Source organism: Recurvomyces mirabilis, assembly GCF_035927965.1.
Source record: "Recurvomyces mirabilis strain CCFEE 5264 chromosome Unknown scaffold_1, whole genome shotgun sequence".
Lineage (NCBI taxonomy): Eukaryota > Fungi > Ascomycota > Dothideomycetes > Mycosphaerellales > Teratosphaeriaceae > Recurvomyces > Recurvomyces mirabilis.
The window spans coordinates 950,714-970,533 of NW_027041935.1; the positions used below are offsets into that span (position 1 = coordinate 950,714).

General features: G+C 53.2%; 9 protein-coding genes across 9 annotated transcripts; 6 read left to right on the forward strand and 3 right to left on the reverse strand.

The window, feature by feature from the left end:
* Window positions 1–184: 184 nt before the first annotated feature.
* Window positions 185–601, forward strand: SMD2 (mRNA splicing protein; the record flags this gene model as incomplete). Its single annotated transcript, XM_064833122.1, has 2 exons — window positions 185–210; window positions 268–601. The coding sequence occupies 2 exons, from the start codon at window positions 185–187 to the stop codon at window positions 599–601; spliced, it is 360 nt and encodes a 119-aa protein (XP_064699391.1).
* Window positions 602–875: 274 nt separating this feature from the next.
* On the reverse strand, window positions 876–2,687 carry dak1 (dihydroxyacetone kinase Dak1; the record flags this gene model as incomplete). The annotated part of the gene is made up of 2 exons (XM_064833123.1): window positions 876–2,623; window positions 2,681–2,687. The coding sequence occupies 2 exons, from the start codon at window positions 2,685–2,687 to the stop codon at window positions 876–878; spliced, it is 1,755 nt and encodes a 584-aa protein (XP_064699392.1).
* A 1,724-nt stretch (window positions 2,688–4,411) lies between these two features.
* LTS14_000411 (uncharacterized protein) lies at window positions 4,412–5,856 on the forward strand (the record flags this gene model as incomplete). The annotated part of the gene is made up of 3 exons (XM_064833124.1): window positions 4,412–4,423; window positions 4,484–5,389; window positions 5,452–5,856. 3 exons carry the CDS (start codon window positions 4,412–4,414, stop codon window positions 5,854–5,856), a joined length of 1,323 nt encoding a protein of 440 aa, XP_064699393.1.
* Window positions 5,857–7,706: 1,850 nt separating this feature from the next.
* On the forward strand, window positions 7,707–9,031 carry STE4 (G protein subunit beta; the record flags this gene model as incomplete). The annotated part of the gene is made up of 5 exons (XM_064833125.1): window positions 7,707–7,821; window positions 7,917–8,629; window positions 8,682–8,771; window positions 8,839–8,958; window positions 9,014–9,031. 5 exons carry the CDS (start codon window positions 7,707–7,709, stop codon window positions 9,029–9,031), a joined length of 1,056 nt encoding a protein of 351 aa, XP_064699394.1.
* Window positions 9,032–10,458: 1,427 nt separating this feature from the next.
* LTS14_000413 (uncharacterized protein) lies at window positions 10,459–11,481 on the forward strand (the record flags this gene model as incomplete). Its single annotated transcript, XM_064833126.1, has 3 exons — window positions 10,459–11,106; window positions 11,168–11,397; window positions 11,463–11,481. 3 exons carry the CDS (start codon window positions 10,459–10,461, stop codon window positions 11,479–11,481), a joined length of 897 nt encoding a protein of 298 aa, XP_064699395.1.
* A 551-nt stretch (window positions 11,482–12,032) lies between these two features.
* LTS14_000414 (uncharacterized protein) lies at window positions 12,033–13,268 on the reverse strand (the record flags this gene model as incomplete). Its single annotated transcript, XM_064833127.1, has 1 exon — window positions 12,033–13,268. One exon carries the CDS (start codon window positions 13,266–13,268, stop codon window positions 12,033–12,035), a length of 1,236 nt encoding a protein of 411 aa, XP_064699396.1.
* Window positions 13,269–13,786: 518 nt separating this feature from the next.
* On the forward strand, window positions 13,787–14,761 carry IRC22 (Increased recombination centers protein 22; the record flags this gene model as incomplete). Its single annotated transcript, XM_064833128.1, has 3 exons — window positions 13,787–13,870; window positions 13,928–14,400; window positions 14,458–14,761. 3 exons carry the CDS (start codon window positions 13,787–13,789, stop codon window positions 14,759–14,761), a joined length of 861 nt encoding a protein of 286 aa, XP_064699397.1.
* A 1,473-nt stretch (window positions 14,762–16,234) lies between these two features.
* On the forward strand, window positions 16,235–18,034 carry HXT5_1 (hexose transporter hxt5; the record flags this gene model as incomplete). Its single annotated transcript, XM_064833129.1, has 4 exons — window positions 16,235–17,099; window positions 17,161–17,235; window positions 17,294–17,680; window positions 17,733–18,034. The coding sequence occupies 4 exons, from the start codon at window positions 16,235–16,237 to the stop codon at window positions 18,032–18,034; spliced, it is 1,629 nt and encodes a 542-aa protein (XP_064699398.1).
* A 163-nt stretch (window positions 18,035–18,197) lies between these two features.
* LTS14_000417 (uncharacterized protein) lies at window positions 18,198–19,064 on the reverse strand (the record flags this gene model as incomplete). The annotated part of the gene is made up of 2 exons (XM_064833130.1): window positions 18,198–18,270; window positions 18,334–19,064. The coding sequence occupies 2 exons, from the start codon at window positions 19,062–19,064 to the stop codon at window positions 18,198–18,200; spliced, it is 804 nt and encodes a 267-aa protein (XP_064699399.1).
* Window positions 19,065–19,820: the final 756 nt, after the last annotated feature.

Genomic DNA, 19,820 nt, shown 5'->3' on the forward strand with positions numbered 1-19,820 from the left:
CTTGATGTGGCAGGTTCGCGTTCTCGCGTCCAAAGCTCAAGCTCGAGCCGCATGACACCGGAGGAGTCGCGCGCGATCCCGTGCTCTGCCGAAACAACTTCGTCGTACATGACTCGTGCCTGATACAACACTCATCAGGCGAGCATTCTCCGCGAACAGACACTACCACAGAATCCAGAACACCATGGCGACTAACGACGCCAAAATACAGTAAGTCGCTCCACCACCCTACCTTCACTCCCAGCACCACTAACACCCCCCCTCCAGAGAACTCCAGTCAAAGCCACGCGCAGAACTTACAGAATACGAGATCAACGTCCTCGAGACCCACGAGTTCACCGCTGGTCCCTTATCCCTCCTCCAGACCGCCGTGCGCAATCATACTCAAGTCCTGATCTCGTGCCGCAACAACCGAAAACTGCTCGCCCGGGTGAAAGCCTTCGACCGACACTGCAATATGGTACTGGAGAATGTGAAGGAGATGTGGACGGAGACGCCGCGATTAAGCGATGGGAAGAAAGGACGGCCGATCAACAAGGACAGGTTTATTAGTAAAATGTTCTTGAGAGGGGACAGTGTGATTTTGGTGCTGTTGAGCTGAGTGAGAATTTCAGTTCGGAGGGTTCCTGTTACTGTGCTAGGGCTCAGCACTGAATGGAGCAAAAGCGCATTTTGCAGTGAAAGGAGTGTATAACTTCCTCGGCGGGCGTTAATGGAGTATAGGCGGAGGTACTAGATGAACAAAGCTTTACGATCGCGGGTATCAGAAATACGCTCTGTCTGTGTCCCAGGCACCAATCCCACGCAGCGGCTTGAGCTGATATTGGAAAGACGAGCATCGCTTCGAGGGTTCAGCGCGATAACACGTAGATTAATCACTGCAGCCCAGCAGCCAGTCCACTAAAGAACTCAGCCAACCCATACGCGCCCGGATCAGGCACTTCCTCATACCCACTCCCACCAACATACACCGTCCTACCAAGACTAGCCTTCATCCCCTTCGTCTTCTTCGCCCCTTCATCCGCCGCCTGCGCCGCCTTCTGCACATCACTCGACTTGCCCAACTCCTCCACAAAAGGTGCCAGAGCATCCACCAGAGTCCTATCGCCCGGCTTGGCAGGCGTGTATTTACCCATACTCTGCGACGCAATCTCCAGCGCTTTCGCCCAGACCTTCGCATCTACTGGCTTCGAACCACTTCCGTTGCCTTGCGAGCGTAGACCATGGGCGAGAGCGTTGAGGAAGATGGCGTATAGTGCCCCTGATGTCCCATCCATGCTGTTCTCGACTATGCTAATGATCTTGTCGAGATAGAGCCCCGCATCTTTCTGTTGCTGAGCGCCGTCGATGTGGTTCAGGACTCCTTCCGCGCCGCGTTTGAGACCAATACCGCAGTCGCCATCGCCTACTACCGTATCGTAGTGTGTGATATCGGGCTCCGCTTTGATGACACGCTCGAGTGCGCTCCTCAGTGCTTTCGTCGCGACAGCTGGATCGATCTCGAGACCGCAAGGTTTGTTCTCGCCGGCTCCTGCAGTACTTTGATCACGAGTCTGACTTGGCGGTTTGGCCCAGGTGCTGCTTGAAATTGGAGCAGACCAGCCCGCGCATTCGGCTGGTGCGTCCAGTAGCTCGATCATCGATCTGCCGACTCCGGTGTCCTTGGTCTTGAGCAAAGAGATGGAGAATCCGAGGCCGTTGAGGGAGGTCATAAAAGTGCCTGCTATGATTCGGGCAGGCTTGATGCCGTAGTCTTTGCTCAGCTGCGTCACGACTTCTGTTGTGATACCGCCGAGCTCGAGTACGCTGACACCACCTAGATTATTGACCAGTAACACGGTCTCATCCGAGCTGCTAGCGGACAAGAATGCTCGATCTTTGTCCGAGGAGTCCAGCATATACTTCAGCATAGTCTTGACATTGGCAGGAAGATCTGCTTTCGTCTTCTCCGACCCTGGCTCGTTATGGATACCCATGCCAATCTCGATCTCGTTCTCCTTGAGCTCCTCTTCTGTAGCACCACGGCCAGGGACATGTACATGGCTTAGCGATGACCCAATACTAACAGTATTGTCCGCTACCATCTGCGCCACCTTGTGTACTTCCTTAAGACTTGCTCCGTCTGCCGCCAAAGCGCCCGCAATCTTATGCACAAGCACCGTACCAGCAATACCTCTCCGTCCAACCTTGCCACCTTTCTCCCTGCCCACGCCAGCATCATCGCCCATAACGACCATCTCCACCTCCATGCCTGCTGCCTTGGCCTTTTCAACAGCCATGCCAAAGTTCAGCACGTCGCCGGTGTAGTTCATGACTACGACCAGTACGCCCTTGCTCGCCTCTACGCGCTGCAGAATGCATCTTCGGATCTGCTCTGCGCTTGGAGAAGCAAAGATCGTTCCCGCGACTGCTCCTGAAAGGAGACCACGACCTACGAACGCTGCGAAAGACGGTTCATGGCCAGAACCTCCACCCGAGACGAGCGAGACCTGGGGTTTGGCGGCGTCTGGTCGAAGATAGAGGACTTTGTTCTCTTCGTCGAGGGCTGTGGTTGGGTTGGTGAGAGTGATGGACTTCAGAGCCGAGAGCACGAGATGGGTGGGATCATTGATGAAGTGTTTAGCTAGAAATGAGTCAGTTATGCAACATGGCCTCAATGGTGGTCAGTAGTATCTCTCACATGACATGTTGACAGTGACGCTGCTGTATGAGCATTTGAGGTATTGAGGGGATGAGTATGTACCTGCGAGCTCTCTGCTCGCCTGGCCTTGTTATATTGCGCCCTTCATACCTTGGGCCGGAGATGAGGCCTCCATGCCAACCCACTTACTTGCTGGTCAAAGGCAGTGAACCAGATGAGGGGTCGCATGTGTATCAACCCCGCAACGCGCCCACGCGCGCATGGACGACATCTTTTGGAGCAGGTCGTCCGAACGGCTGTTCGAAGGTTCACTTGCCGCGAATGTATTTCTGTGGATGATGAAGATGCAAGTGCAGATAAGTTGCTGCTGTTCAAACGGCCGCGATGCACAAGTTGGCAGCTGGCGAGATGGACGTGACGTCTGAGAAATTCCCTGATGAAAGGCACGCAGATGGCTCGACCTGCGGAGTTCACCCTGCCGCAAAACCAGATGACAGAAGCGAGAAGCATAAGCGCTTCTCCACTTCATGCCATATAGAGAGACAGAACTAACGATATCAGCACTTGATGCTGGCGTCCAGAAGACCGCCTCCTTATAAAGGACTCGCCTTGGCTGAGCGCAGTGACATCTTGCCCAGTATAGCGGCCATTCATCATAACCGGAAACAGATGCATTCCCACACACCTGGATTGTTTCTTTCATGTCGGACCACAGTCTCATGTGGAGGCAATCTGTTCCCTGGGTGTCACGAGACAGAGACGTGGATCGCTCGCACAATATCAGGGGCTGGACATCTGGATGCGCCCCAGTTGCGCGGTCCGATCTTGTTATAACGTACCCCGTCAAGACCCGGCATCAACCGCCGTCGTGGAATACTAATCCTCGGGCCTAGTTCAGTCGTTATCCTTGGCTCTATCGTCCTCAAAGATCCTGGGCTGGCATAACCAATGGCTCTCCTACAGCAGCCCTCTTGAGCTTGACCACTATCTACACTGAGCTGCAACCGCTAGAGCATGCATGGTCTTGGATTTCAAGCTGCGTGACTTTTTCTCTCGCAGTCGACAGATCTGATCAATCTGAGTCGAGAGACACACCGCGCGAGCGCAGGAGGTATCACCACGGCAGTCCATGGTATCTCCCTGATCTGGAGCCGGGGAAGTTCTGCAGGACCTTATTGAGGAAGGCACGTTGGGCACTAGCGCTCCCCGGCTGTTTCAGGGCCTACGAAATGAGGTCGAGTGAGCCGCACATGGCCGTTAAGTGGGAGGGTGTGGGCCTTCTTGTATACGGCTCAGACCATGAGCACCAGAATGCAATCCCAAGTTGGCCATGCAGATTTTCAGGGGCCGTCTGGACCTCTATCAAGACTGCACGCGCTGACCAAAGCAAGATCGGCATCCATCAGTAGTCATTGACCATATAGTCAGCTCCGCCAGCTCACGACTAGTTTCCCGCATTCCACCCACCCATTCCCTCCCACTACCACGAACTTACTCAGTGAGTGACTGCACACGTGCTTGTCTACATGCGGGCAATGAGACCTTCAAGCCTGTTTTCAAGTCCACCTTGCAGCTCTAGCGCGGTAGCGGCGGCGGCGGAGACGGCGTGAGGTTCGTCTTCTGGCAAGTATATAACATTTCCACCCCCTTCGACAATGGCAATCTAGTCCTATTATCCACAACAGCATCTACTATTGGGCAGTAACGCCCATCTCCCTTTTCAACTTTGCTTTTGACAACAATAGGATTTCGATCCTATTGTCCCGCAACATGCCTGCGATGGTATGTGAACGCATGGGTCATGTTGTCACACCGTCAACGTCACTGACCACCCCCTCCTAGGCCATCCGCAAACGCAGCAACACCAGCAACATCGACACCGACCGCAAGCGCCGACGCCTGACTCGCTCCCAAGAGCAGCAGATCCGCGGTGTCTTCCCCTTCCTTGCTCTGCCAGCAGAACTTCGCATGGTCGTCTACGACTATGCCATCGATACTGCTGGTGCTCGAAAGCTCCTGCAGTGCTACTACGACAAGATCCGCGACGCTACTACCACCGAAATTTCCAAGATCATGGGCCCGCTGGTCTACTTCAGGACTCCCACAATCCTTCTTCTCAATAAGCAGATCCACCGTGAGGCTTACGAACTCGTGCCCAAACGCCAGCTCACCTTCGATCATGGCCTTCTCGACCTCGCCGACCTTCAGGACTTCGTGTCGCCAGCCTTGCTGCACACGGTCTCGTCGATCACGATCAACGACTCCGGCCACCCACTCTTCAAGTCCAATATGATCGCCGCCTCCTGGATGGGCTACATGACTCTCCTCGAGCAGCTTGCCGACGTCCTCAGCAGAGGCCACAAACTCAAGACCTTCGAGATCAGCTTCGAGCACGAGGAGCTTGTGCCGCACATCACGATCTGTTGGGCCAAGACCTACAATTGCGGCTTCCGTGACACGCTGCGCAAGGCGTGCGATGCTTTACGTAGTGTGCGCAACGTCGGCAGTGTCACGCTTCGAGGTCTTCCTGAGCCTTTGGCGTCGCAGCTCAAAGCACGCATGGAGAGCACGCCCATCAACTTCCTTGATCTCCCTGCTGAGCTGCGCAACAAAGTCTATGGATACGCCGCCGATTGGTCTGATATCACCCCTCAGCTTGCCGAGACCATGAGCAAGTGGCTCAACAAGACTATGATGCCCTTGTGGCCAGCTCGCTCGACGCCGACGATCTTGCTGCTCAACAAGCAGGTATGTGCAAACCTAATACCTTCGAGTGTACTGCGATGACACCGTGCTGACTTCTTCCACAGATCACCAACGAGGCTCTCGTGGTCTTGCGCAACAAGCCCCTCGTGCTCTCCTTACCCGTCAACCACGACCTGCAGTACCAAGCTCAGGTGCCCGTCGTGCTCAACCTCGTCAGTCCTACTACGCTCAAATATGTCCAGCATCTTGTGCTCGACATCGGCAGCTGGGAGTGGGTGTACAGCCTCGACTCTCTTCTCCCCCACTTCGGCACCTACACTGGCAGCAGTGGCAGTGTCAGTCCGATCACTGCCCAACACATTAGCTTCACAGCCATCAACGTCCCTACCACTCATCACAATACCCCCACCACCGGTTTGCCCATTCTCGGTCTCACACCCGCCGTTCACAGTCTCGACGTCCGCTTCAGCGACATCCTCAAGGACCGCTTCCTCGACGATCCTCAATAGAGCTACCCAGACTACACACTCCACCTCTCTCTGAGCAACTTCGCCGACATCCGTGGTCTCGCCCACGTCAGCTTCACTGGCGACTTGCCCACTTGCTACACTCTGCCTCTGCAACACATCATGCGGGCTCCGGCCCACGCTAGCCTGGCGGCTCTGCCTAGACTCAAGGCTATCAAGCAGTCTGGCGAGATGGTCGAGGTCGACGACGACTAGCCTCTACCCATGCGTACGAGCACGTTGACTTCGACAAGGCATCTACGAGATGCTCTTACGCGGATCTCAACGTCTACATGACTTCGCTACAACGTCAGCAATGCCGCCAACAATATGACGACTTTGTTAATATATCGGCGCGCGCTTTTTATTTCCGATCCGCCACGCAACGATGCAGCAGCATCTTTGGTCTTGGGCGGGATATCTGGCACCCAGATTTGGCATATCAGCATCGTGATCTTCTGGCTTGTATTATATATTATCTGTATACTAGCTACCGCTTCTGATATCAGGCATGTAACAACATATCTATACAACGCAGAATCCCACATTGACATGTTTGTACTCGTACACGAGATTCACTTTCAACATAAGATCAGTATCTACCTAAGATCTTGTTGATCGATAGGGACGCAAATCGGTCGTCCCGTGATAATGTCGTATCTCGCATGCCTGTGCTTCCTCGTCCGCGAGTCAAGCGGTGGAAGCACTGTGGCGGAAGATCTGCGTGGGCGAGCGCAGGACGTTGATGCGATCTGAGCGTTGTGGTGTGGATACTGGGTTTATGCAGGCGGACAAATTGCTCGCCGCTCTCGACCGCCACTCATTATTCTCATCATCTTGATGTGAGTGTTGGTCGCTTGTATGAAGTGAGCGAGCGTGGACAGCAACAACAAATGGGAACAGTTGTGAGACGGCACATCTGGATGAGGCGAGGTAGAGTATCGAGTAGATGGGGCGATCATTGTTCCTCACTTCGCCAATGGATGGAGATCATTACTGTCCTGCTGTCTGACCGCGAGTCACTCACGAGGGACCCTGCTTCTAGAAGCTGGCAAAGGAGGATGATCGTGCATGATGGAGGCGACGAGCCATTGTCCTTCAGGTATTATTGTGATCTCGAGAAGATATCATGATCGTCCTCACGTCCGATTAGACCTCAGTAGGTCACCTATCAATGCTCGATGTTGGGGAAACAATGGACCGGCAATTGCAGTATTGGCGTTCGAGTAGTCGCCCGCTAATGCACCCATCAATCTCCGTCCTGTAGCTCTTCTGCTCAGCTTCGCTCTGCACCACCGTGGTAGTCGTGCAGCATTGCCGCCTCAGGATATCAGCCTGTGAACAGTTGTGCACATGAGGCATGATCAGCAGACTGCTGCCCAATGAAATAGGGCGAGCGAAGATCATCACCGTTCACATTGTCCTTACTGACCTCTTGCTTTCTGCGGAAGGTGGCATTGCGACTTAGTCGGGCCTGGTGCACGGGCCACAGCCGCTCCCCTAATTCATGGACCTTGATTCCCGTTGTTCGACGAGAGCGAAACACTCGGATCTACCTCGTCCTCGCGCGCCATACACCTTCGCCCGTGCCTACTGGACCGCTGCATTGATCTGTCGTTGCTGCTGCCAGCAGTGAACGAAGGCTAACAACATCTTTGATCAAGTGACTACGCCGCTGTGCGGGCACCCAGGACGACGCAGCTACGAGGCGCGACGAGGAGGGAGCTACCGAGCCCCGTCGATTGCCAACCACACCTCGGCTTCCAACATCATTTCGAACAACACCCTCTCTACGACCACCCTACGAGTTTTGCGACTGGCATTGACGCCGTCTGCGGTCGGTGACGGTCGGCATGGCGGATCCAAGCGCGGAGTCGGTCCAGCAGAAGATACAGATAGCGAGGCGGGATGCAGAGGCCCTCAAGGACAGGATAAAGCGCAAGAAGGATGATCTCGCCGACACCACCCGTATGTCTATCGTCATCGCCATCCCACGTGCTCAAACACTGTCGTGTCGTACACATTGGCCATGAAGTATATCCAGCTGACAAATCGTGCAACAGTGCGCGCTGTCGCGCGAGACAGAGTGGAAGCCCTCCCACGATTGTCGATGAAAACCAAGCGCACATTACGAGGACATTTAGCTAAGATCTACGCGATGCACTGGTCGACTGACCGCCGGCATCTCGTGTCCGCATCGCAGGACGGCAAACTCATCATCTGGGATGCGTATACGACCAACAAGGTGCACGCCATTCCTCTCCGGTCATCGTGGGTCATGACGTGCGCGTACTCACCTAGTGGCAACTACGTCGCATGTGGTGGCTTGGACAACATCTGCTCGATCTACAACCTTTCGGCAAGAGATGGGCCAACGCGGGTAGCACGAGAACTAAGCGGACACTCCGGATATCTCAGTTGCTGCCGCTTCATCAGCGACAGGCGCATCCTGACGTCCTCTGGTGACATGACTTGTGTGCTGTGGGACATTGAGACTGGTCAGAAGATCTCGGAGTTCGCGGACCACCTCGGCGATGTGATGAGCTTGAGCATAAACCCGCTCGACAACAATCAGTTCGTGTCTGGAGCTTGTGATGCGTTCGCCAAGCTGTGGGATATCCGACAACAAAAATGCAGCCAGACGTTTGCTGCACACGACTCTGACATCAACGCTATTCAGTTCTTCCCGAATGGAAACGCTTTCGGTACTGGTTCTGATGACGCTTCCTGCCGACTGTTCGATATACGTGCAGATCGCGAGCTGCAAAGTTACACAGTGAGTCTGATGGACAGCAAGAGGAATAGCGGTAAGACTGACAGATTGACAGATTGGCGAGCCCGTATGCGGCATCACGTCTGTGGCATTTTCTGTATCCGGCAGATTGCTGTTCGCTGGCTACGACGATTTCGAGTGTAAAGTCAGTAACTTTCGCCTGTTTTACGGCTAAACTCTTTGGCTTTGATCGTCACTAACGCTTTCTCCAGGTTTGGGATGTCCTCCGTGGCGATCGCGTCGGCACACTCCAAGGGCACGACAACCGTGTGAGCTGTTTAGGGGTCTCCAACGATGCGATGTCGTTGTGCACTGGTTCTTGGGATTCAATGGTTCGTTTTCGCACTTGGAAACATACATCATGAATTCACGCTAACGACTCCACAGCTGAGAATCTGGGCATGATCCTCTTCTCACAACACAGCTGCCGAACAGCCAGAACACAATCCGACTCCCTTCGACTCCACACCTCTACCTTACCTCTAATTCATGCACTACGAGCCAAGGAGCGGAAGTGCACCCAGTCACCATTTGATCAGCGTTCATGTACGATGTGGCGTGTCCACAAAAGAGAGATTTCCAGCACCCGACAGTGACCAAAGAGAGCAAATCCTGGCGAGTGAGCCTGGTACGATATTGCTCGGGGAAAGGCGAAGGAGTAAGTCGGGTGACCTCTTCAGGTAGAGGATATGCGCCACCTGGAGGGTTTTCAATAGCAGTACGGGATCATGGGCTTTTTACAACCGATATCCAGATTCTTCTTCACGTACCCTGGGCGCGCCTTGTTGAAAGATTGGGCTCGCTGCTTATTGTAGCCCAATGGGTTTTGGTATGCATTGTCATGGCGCAACCAGGAGCAACGGGTAGTAGCGATTGGCTCCCTTTTTCTTGTGGTCCCCCCCCAAATACTGTTGTTATCCCAAGCGTCTTGTCTACATCATCATGCGGCTGTCACCGTTCCTTCACCGACAGATTTCGTTTGCTCCGTCTAGCAGAGCCGTTTGTAGTTCATGCGCGGCTTGCATTGACATTATTGCCCCTTGCAGTGTGCATATGCACGAACAGCGGTCCTTATATTGGTGCCAAAAGCGTCATCTTTCCTCAGCTCGTGCATACCGTCACTGGCTGTCATTATTGATGGAAAATGTTGGTAGGGTGCATGTCGATGTTGAGAGCGTAGAATCCTTCCCTTGATATCTGATCACTCGTGCTACGCAGCTATGGTAGTACAGCATCCAACCAAACCTTCACTGTTACACCTGCCCGTGCATTCGGATGGCTCGGGCGGCCGCTGCTGCAGGGCTGGAGTTTTGCTTCGACCACGCGATGCATGGCGGGGCTCTGCCCAAATTGCATCTTGATGGCTCGCTCGCTTTCAGGTGAGGTAACCCCTGGGAGTGCATGCTGTCTACTGCAGGTACTCACGCGATGTTTCACGATGAGCGATGAGGTTGTGGCCGGCCATGTGGCTAATCTATGCTTACGATTACCGAGACCGAGGCGGTGTTCGACTCTTCTTGTCTCGGGAGATGCGAGTCGAGTGAAAGTTGAAAGGTTTTGCGGCCGAGTGTTTCAGTCAAGTACGGGACTGCGACTCAGTGGTCTACCAAGGAGGGCCTGGGTGTTTGTATGTCCTCTGCCTATAGTGAGATTGTGTTCGCTACCGAATTGCTTGGGGGGAGGTACCTATCTAGGATCCTGACTTCGAGGATCTACCTTACCTAGTCAGTCACTGGCGACCAAGAATAGATCTGGCGATATAGGACCACTCCTCCTCGCACATCGTTTGATCGGCATCAGCTTGCGCACGACCACTTCACCCCCAGCTCAGCATGGCCACCGCACAGGAAGAATTCAACGAGTTGATGAGGAATAAGGAGAGCAGAAGCCGACACCCAGAGGACGACAACGAAGATGCTCGATCATTCCTCAACCTCTCCGACGACGACGACGATGCCACACCTCCAGCTTCTCACGCAGACTCCGATGATGACGAGCCCCGACCCAGCATGAGCCAGGCCCGTAGCACCATCCCCCTCACCCGCTACAACGCCAACACCGGCCCAAAAGGAGTCATCTCGGACGCTCAACACTTTCGCGACTCACGCAGACAGCATAGAGTCTCTGTCCGCAGCTCGTCGACACTAGCATCGCACGTACAGAACGGTCTGTCACTGGAAGACCAGGCACAGGCGGAGAAGACGGCAGCAGCAGCAGCAGCAGCAGCGGCGGCGGAATCTGCTCGGGATCCTGAGGAAGAACAAGAAGACGAGTTTGATGATGACTTCATGGCACAGTGGCGGAACAGCAGATTGAGGGAGCTACAACATCGAGGTGGAAATCAGCCTCGTATGCACAACCGTACGCCTAGTCGACGGATATATGGCAGTTTGACGCCGGTAGATGGGGAAGGGTATCTAGATGCGGTGGATAAGTCGCCTGCGGATACCGTGGTGATTGTGTATATCTACGATGAATACGTATGTTTGACAACATCTGGACCGCCAAAAGAGGTGAGATTCTGCTAACAAGTTCTTCTAGTCCGAAGTCAGTTGTGCAATCGAAGAGTGTGTACGACAGTTAGCACGACGACATCTCGAGACTCGCTTCGTAAAGATGCACTACCTTGATGCTGAAATGGAACCAGCGGGCATTCCAGCATTACTAGCCTACCGAAGCGGCGACAAATTTGCTGGATTGGTGCCTGTGCTTGATGAATTACCTGACGATGCTAGTTTGAACGATACCACGATCGAGAGCCTGTTGAGGAGGTGAGTTGCATCGGGAAGGGTTCTCATTTTCGCTGCACTCTTTGGCTGACGAGGATGATCCGTAGGCGACAGATCTTGTCATGATGGCGTAGGAACTACGATTCGCTTCGAAGACCACGATGCCGTGCGCTCCAAATGCTAACGACACTCCGAACGAGCCACACATTCTCATGTTCGACATGATGAATGCTTGTGTAGACGCCGCCGCCTTGCAGGCCACTAGTCCACACTGGAACTCGCTATTCTTCACGCCCTACGCCCCCACCTTTCCTTATTCATTACTCGGACTTCTATTCACACGACGATCAGATGTATGATTGACACTTACGAAACGGGTTTCATGCTACACACGGGAAACGGCCATGGTGTATTCATATGTAGATCCATCCATAGTTATATCATTCAACTTTAACAAGGCTACGTATCACGCCTCCATCACTGTACGTTCGAACTACTAATATCAGACCGGCTCGTTCAGATAGTCCCTAAAACATGATCACAACGCAAAGCACTATGAGATTGCGATGAGAGGTTAGGTGAGGTTGTAGTTTGCTCGGCATCGTTCCACAAAAGCGCTATCAGCTTACATTACATCAATATGACATTAGTGTTTAACAGGAGTCTTGAAAGTCCTGCTACACTGTTGCCGAGTCCTCGGTGATCTTGACACCAAACTGTCCCGTCGCCATCCCATAGCTTTGAGCCACTGCCTCGCTGCCATAGACACGCATTTCCTTCTCATACGCAGCCGTAATCCCTTCGGCGAAGCCTCCGGCCTCGGCGATCAACTTCCCAAGCAGGGCAGAGTCGCGGAGAGCAGTATTCGCCCCAATGCCACCCGCAGGCGTCATGCTGTGAGCGGCATCGCCTATGACAGTCACTCTAGGATCGTTCGGCCATTCGGGAACGCCCCATGGAGTTGAGCATGTGATCTTCCAGAAAGCGGCTTCTGTCTCCAACATATTATTGAATAGTGGCATGAGTCGTGGATGCCAGTCTTTCGACAGCTCCTTTGCCATATCCGCCGCTGGCTTACCGATGATGGCATAATCACCGCTCGGTGGCTGAATTACGCCTGGCTGGGCGCCCATGGTCCAGCCGAAGTTCACATTCGGATCGTCCATGTCGTTTGGTCGGACGTTCGTGATCATGAAGACTTTGTTGCCCTCTCCTCTGCTCTCGTCTACGGCCCGCCAGACACCTTCGCCGAGCTCCTTGAAGGATGTGGTAGGTGCCTGGCCGTGAATACCTCGTGCACCTGTGTCGTATGTCTTGAGTTTGCCACCAGAGACTTGCTTTGCGACTTTCGAGTAGATACCCTCGCCACCGATCAGCATCTCGCCCTCTTCTGACTTGGAGCCATCGGCGAAGATTACTTTGACGCCAGTCTCTGTGGTTTCATATCCAGTGACGTTGTGAGACCATCGGACACGGTCTTCAATGCCTCGCAGGAACAGGCTGCGCATTTCGCCACGAGCAATGCCAACGATCTTACCATCACGAGATCCAAGATCGAGTGGTCCTCCCTTTCGTTCTTGCTCAACCATTTTCTGAGGCGGTGCATCGGACTTGGGTTGTGTAATGTCCTCACCAGTGACGGCGTTCAGAGCAGCGAAGCCGCTTCCACCTGTCTTGCCGCAGGTGTCCCAGAACAATTTCCAGTCCTCTGGGCTAAGCACAGATTCAATTGCGTCCAGACCTAGAGTCGACAATCTGAGACGATAGCCCTGGGCACGGAATGAGAGTGATGCATCGCGCTCGTAAATCACAAATGGAAGACTGGTTTGTCGTAGTGCTTGTGCTAAGAGTAGGGAAGCAAGACCCGCTCCTGATATGAGTATTGGCTTCTTCTGGCCACTTTGGTTTGCCATGATGCTGAGGCTGCGGGACGTATGTGATGTGATGAAAGAGACGACACGAGCGTAGGAGATCTTGTGGTGGGGAGACTGAAACTTCGAGCAAGGGGATGGTGAACACTTATACGAAAGCCTGCAAAACATCGCCAAAGTATGCTGATGGAAGTCATGTTACGCCGCATCCGAATCGAGCGCAGCTGCATGATGCCTTGCACTGATTAATCAGCTCGCAGGTCGCGTCTTATGGACATTCTTCTGATGATTCCATATCGCATCGGGCACCTTTTGCTGGCTTCGGGTCAGGTCTTTCATGCTCAGCCCGAACTGATGTTTTACTGTGCGATGTGGATGTCTGTTGTCGAAGTGTACCTAGTGTAGGGATAAGAAATCCACCGCGTGAGCCGGGACGTGGATGGCGAGCGGCCGCTGCCGAATGCTGGTGCTCCGCACTTTTTGGAGATTCGAACACCTGTACAACCACCCTGGCATCAACATTCTCTTGAAAACCCCATTGGGTCTTTTTTGCTACAGCCATGGTATCGTTGAAGCTCACTTCGCTCGCCCTTGTGGCATTACGAGCACTAAGTGCTGTTGCCCAAGTTCCTGAAGGCGTTCAGGTACGACGAAACGATCACATGCAAACGATCTCTTACATATACTAACTACAGTACAAGGTCGAGGCGGTGGAAGAGCTTCAGGATGAGATCACACAGGAAGATACCGTCGGCAGCACTCCAAACCTCGCCGTCGAGATCAAGACCACCTTCCCAGAATCCGAGATCTTTGGGGTCAAGCTTGTCAATGGTCGTGCTACGAAAGCACTATTGGATGTTTCAAACAATGAACCTGTACCCATCTCCGTCCTGATCGTCGGTGGCTCCCTCACAACGCCGATCGACACTCCTGGCGCTCCAGACCCTCCAGTCGTGCTCAGGAACCTGACGGCACAGAAATATGCGATACAGATTCCTGCTGGCGAGAGCGAGACTCTTACCTACGCTTTTGCTACGGAGATGCACCCTCAGGATCTGCGTTTGAGCATCGCCACTGTCTTGCAGAATCAGGAGGGCGCAGTCTTCACGAAGCTGGCATACAACGAGACCGTGAGCGTGGTCGAGGCTCCGATGAGCTTCTTCGACCCTCAAATGTAAGTTAGGGCGTACAGTGTCCATCCGTAATGGCACGCATACTGATCTTGTCGCAGCATCTTCCTGTACCTTTTCCTCCTCGCAGGCTTCGGCGGTCTCTGCTACTTCATCTACACCACCTGGATTACCACCCTGTTCCCACAGAAGAGGCGCGGTGGCAAGGGCGGAGAGCGTGCGAAGAGGAGCTCCGGGGGTAGCAAACCTGTTGAACCCGCTGACCAGGCCTCAGTCGTTGGTGCTGATGGGCCAGCTGTGACGAAGACAAGTGGTTACGACGAGTCCTGGATCCCTGCAGGCCACTTACAGAGACCTGCAGCGAAGAGAGTTGGCAGTGGCCGCCCAAAGAGCCGGGCTGCTTAGATATGAAGTGCGGCAAGGACGCAGAAGGAAGCAAGCTATGTATGCTACACATTGGAGGAGGTGCAGAAAGACTTGCATTGTGCCAACAAGCGCGACAATCATCAACAATCTAAGGGATCAGTCTTGGGAAACCATTAACAGACCCCTGGACAGGCAGCATAGTGTAATATACATAGTCGAGTTAAAAGAAGCTGACAAGGACTTGACATGACTTGAGATCGGTCTCTGCATTTTGAGTCTTCATAAATTGTGCTACGATCTGCTGTGTACCTGTGACGCTGCGAGGCAAACATTGTAGTGCAATCTGAATTGGGTCACGTGTACTTATGCAAGGCCCTGGCTCTGCCGCCTTGGCATAAGCTCAAGAAGCAAAAGATTTACTTCGCTCGAGCTTTGTCTTGGTGTATTCTAAACATCTTCTAGCGTTGTGGCGATGCAGGTTTCGTTGCAGCCAAGGATGGGAGTGGATCATCATCCGTCGAGCTTGGTCCTGTGTTCGACCGGAATCCCTCTGTCATCGGAACCATGGACTTCACTCGGTGGAACTGCACGAAGTGGTGTCGGTCGTACACCGGCGGCGAACCTGTTTGAGTTCTGCCGATCGACGTGCGTCATTCAACACCTCGTGTGAAGACAAGACGGCATCATCATTGCTCTCCGCTGTTAAATTCATCCAGCGGCGAATCTCAACGCCTGGTAAACATCATACTGCTTGGAGAAGCAACGTTCAGACTGACCTTGATCATTAAGCTGTCCGGACTGCAGTGATGACGGCTCATTCGGACGCTAGGGACCGGCCGGGACCCAGTTTTAGCAGACAACCTCCGAAGTTACTACTTGAGGTCTCAACATCAGTGCTTACCACCAAGCATTTGTGCAGAACCTTGCAGCTTGGCAGCTTGGCAGCTCAGGCGCTCTCCTTACGTCAGCATGCTCTATATGTTCCAACCTGTACCGATCACTAAATACATCCAGGCCATGACGGTGACTCCGACGAGACAGACAGCAGCTGTATGGCTGCGATCGAACGAATGACACTATCTGATCTACCGAGTCCAGACGTACACTGCAGCAGACCTTGATGAGATCACAGCATATCTAATCGTGATCGACTACGACACCGAGTTTCATACCGAAGTTCCACAACTTTTGACACGACCGACCCATAACATCGCCACTAGTCGAGTATGGCAGACGTGACTCGAGCTCGAGCCCACTCGAGTCTCGTGTACACGGAGTATGCTGTCCGCAACAATACTGCCTTCGAGGCATCTGCCAACGGCAACCCGGCATGATCAATGTGGGCTGGCCATGGGCCTCCGGTATTTTGAGCTCCATATCCCAAACAGTTCTGCATGTCGATGTGTCCGTGCTTTCGATTCCTTAAGAGAGCTCTCATCCCTCTACCCTTCCTTACAACACATCTCGTCCCGTTGTGATCCCTCTCCTTTCCTCAGTCGCCTATCAATCAATATGCCGTTCCTCAAGCGTCGAGAGCGTGAAGCTCAGAATGCCGCCGAACTGGAGAAGAGGCCTTCAGCCGACACAGAGCAAAGAGTTACCTTCATGGCCGTCTACCTTGGCCTCGTTGCTTCGATTGGAGGCTTCATGTTCGGCTACGTTTCCGGACAGATCTCTGGCTTCTTCGCAATGGAAGACTTCGCCTCTCGATTCGGTGAACGACAAGCCGATGGCAGCTTTCTATTCTCTGCCGCCCGTCAAGGCGCTATCGTCGGCTTGCTCTGCATCGGCGCACTGTTCGGCTCGCTCATCGCGGGCAAGATGGCAGATTCGCTGGGTCGTCGACTAGCCATCTCGGTCTCCGCACTGTTTTGCTGCATTGGCACAATCATCGAGATTTCTTCATCGCATGCTTGGTATCAGTTCGCGATCGGTCGACTGGTCAATGGACTGGGTATAGGTGCTCTTTCAGTGACGGTGCCAATGTACCAATCTGAATCGTCCCCGGCCATCATTCGTGGTGTACTGGTAGCTTCATACCAGCTCTTCATCACTCTGGGCATCTGGACGGCCGAAATGGTGAATTACGGGACTCATGAGATGAGTTCCAGTGCATCCTGGAGGATACCGAACGGCCTCTCCTTCCTTTGGGCACTCATTCTTGGCGCAGGAATCCTGCTTCTACCAGAATCTCCACGTTTCGCATACAGAATGGGTCGTGAAGAGGAGGCTCGCAATACGATTGCCAAGCTCGCCGGACTGTCTCCTGAGGCGCCTGTGGTCAGCAACCAGATCTCTGAAATCCGTGTCAAGCTGAACGAAGAAAAGGCCGGTGCCCAAACAGCTTGGCACGAGATCTTCACGGGCCCGCGCATATGTAAGTAATTAGAGCTCACCACTGGTCATTCTTCGCCAACATTTACTGACAAAGCTTCAAGTCTACCGCACGATCCTAGGCATTACTCTTCAGGCCGGCCAACAGCTCACTGGCGCTAACTTCTTCTTCTACTACGGTGCGTTGCAGACTAAAGCGAGTTCATGTTAATCTCGTTGCTGACCTCACTTCATCAGGCACAACTGTCTTCTCCGCCACTGGTCTCAAGGACTCATACGTCACACAAATCATCTTAGGATCAGTCAATGTTGGCTGCACGTTCGGTGGTCTCTACGTCGTCCAGAAGTGTGGTCGACGAAGCGCACTGATGGCTGGAGCCGCCTGGATGTTCATGTGCTTTATGGTCTTCGCTTTTGTCGGACACTTCGTTTTGGACCAGACAAACCCAATGAACACACCTACGGCCGGCAACATCCTTATCGTCTTCTCTTGTCTCTTTATCGTCGCCTTCGCCACGACATGGGGACCGCTCGTCTGGGCTGTGGTCGCGGAGTTGTATCCCGCTAGATACAGAGCGCCTTGCATGGCTCTTGCTACATCCTCCAATTGGCTCTGGAACTTCTGTAAGTGTCATTCGGTTCGCAAGTGTCGTGGCAGATGCTAACGTGGATGTAGTGATGTCGTTCTTCACCCGCTTCATCACAGGCGCTATCGACTACCTCTACGGCCTTGTCTTCGCCGGATGCTGCGCCGCTCTGATTGCTATTGTCTTCTTCTGCGTGATTGAATCGAAGGACAGGTCTCTTGAAGAGATCGATACCATGTATGTGCTCGGTGTCAATCCCATCACATCTGCGAAATGGGATGGTAGCAAGCTTCCCATGAGCGCAGACACAAGCGGAAGAAACTCCAACGAGGTCGAAGCTGCACGAGCTGTGTCTGTGGAGCGCGTGCCAACCAAGACCGTTCCAGAGTAGAACGCTCACGTCCGACATCTAGACACAGGTCGTCGCTTTGCTCAGCGACTGATGACAGTGTCCATCTGACTGTGTAGATATATGAGTAGAAGTTCATGAAAAGAGATATTGTACACCATACCATCACCTGCTACATAAAGCCAAGCTTGAAGTTGATCAACGCTCACACACGATCATCTACCTCATCCTGAGCAGCTTGTGCATATCCTTCGCCACTCTTCGTCACATAAGGTGGGCTATGCACGATCAGCCACAGAACCCATCATGCGAACCCATGTGGCATCATGGTACGGACCTACCGCATGTAGTTCCTCAGGCCAACTACTGCCGCAGTACCGACAGCGTATGCACCCAACATCGTGCTCCAGCTCTTGTCGCCATATGCCGCCTGACCAACTGAAAGGCCAACAAGGTTGTACACTAGGCAGCCTCCCAGAATCCAATCACTACAAGCCCCGAGACCCAAGAATCCAACAGCTGTAGCTGCCTTGACGAGCGTGCTCGGGGTCTCGCCAACAAAGTAGGCAGCGCTGGTATTGTGGAGCAGATCGAGCACACCAATGCCAGCGAAGGTCTTAGCGACCACATGGGTAAGAATCGAGCTCCAACTGCGCGTGTTCATCGGCTCGAGCTGAGTGAAGCAATACCACAACTGCGTAGTCGTGTTGACGATCACGAATATGTTGCTGATATCCAGCCTGTTCGAGTTCCAGAAGAACATCCAGGTGCCAATGCAGACATTTCCGAGAGCATAGTACGGCACGAACTTCCTGATCGTCTCCAGCTCCTTTTGTTCTTGTGGGTTGCGCTCATCGAGCTTCCAGAGTCTGTAGAGCCATGCGAGCTGGAAGAACTGCTGTGGGAAGAAGAAGGCGCCGATGAAGTATGGATTGGGGCTGAAGAACGAGAGGTTCTTGTCGTGGATATCTTGCATATTAGGGCTGGACCAGAGGCCATATTGCTGGGCTGCGAAGTCGTAGGCGAAGGACGCTGGCGCAAGGTAACGCGCGGTGGAGAGTGAGACGCCCATCTTGGGAGTCTGCTTTGAGGTTGTGTTGTTGATGACGGATCCGATGAGGGATTTGACGGTCACGAAGAGCAGGACACAGTTAGCAGAGACCTACTTTTATCGCAACATCATTGACGCGACGGAGTCGCGTGGGCGATGATGAGTTGCAATGTCATGATGCAAGAGCTTCGGAGCCCGGGACAATTGAGCTCCCAGATCCGCCGATGCAGATCGATCGTCTGTGCTTCACCGTTCCGTCGCCGGTGAATTTGAGCGTCGACGGAACCACATTGTTCTTAACGTTATACGGGGTAGGATGTAAGAAGGGCAGGACTTCGAAGAGATCTCGACGAGATTTCGACCATTTGGCTTATAACGTAGGCTGTAGGGACACTATAAGGACAAGATAGATCTTATTACATTCCTCTAGACTAAGCACATCTCTCTGTCTGGATTAATAAGTATAAATATAATTTTTACAGCGTGTTAGAAGGAAACGTAGACTTCGAGATCACGTCGAAAGTCGAACGGTCGGACGATGTCTCGCGAGTCCCACCGTTCTGGGACATCACCCCTTGTAACTTCAATACTATTACGTAGGCTGCGTGGTGTGTGGCGTCGTAACCATGTTAACTTGATGTTAAGGCCACAGAAAAGACGCCGTGGACTAGACATGGCCACAAACATGATCACACTAGTTCAAACGATCAACACTAGACGTCTCCATGCCGATGTACATCGCTGGATATGGTACTAGATCAACATCATTCCAGCTAC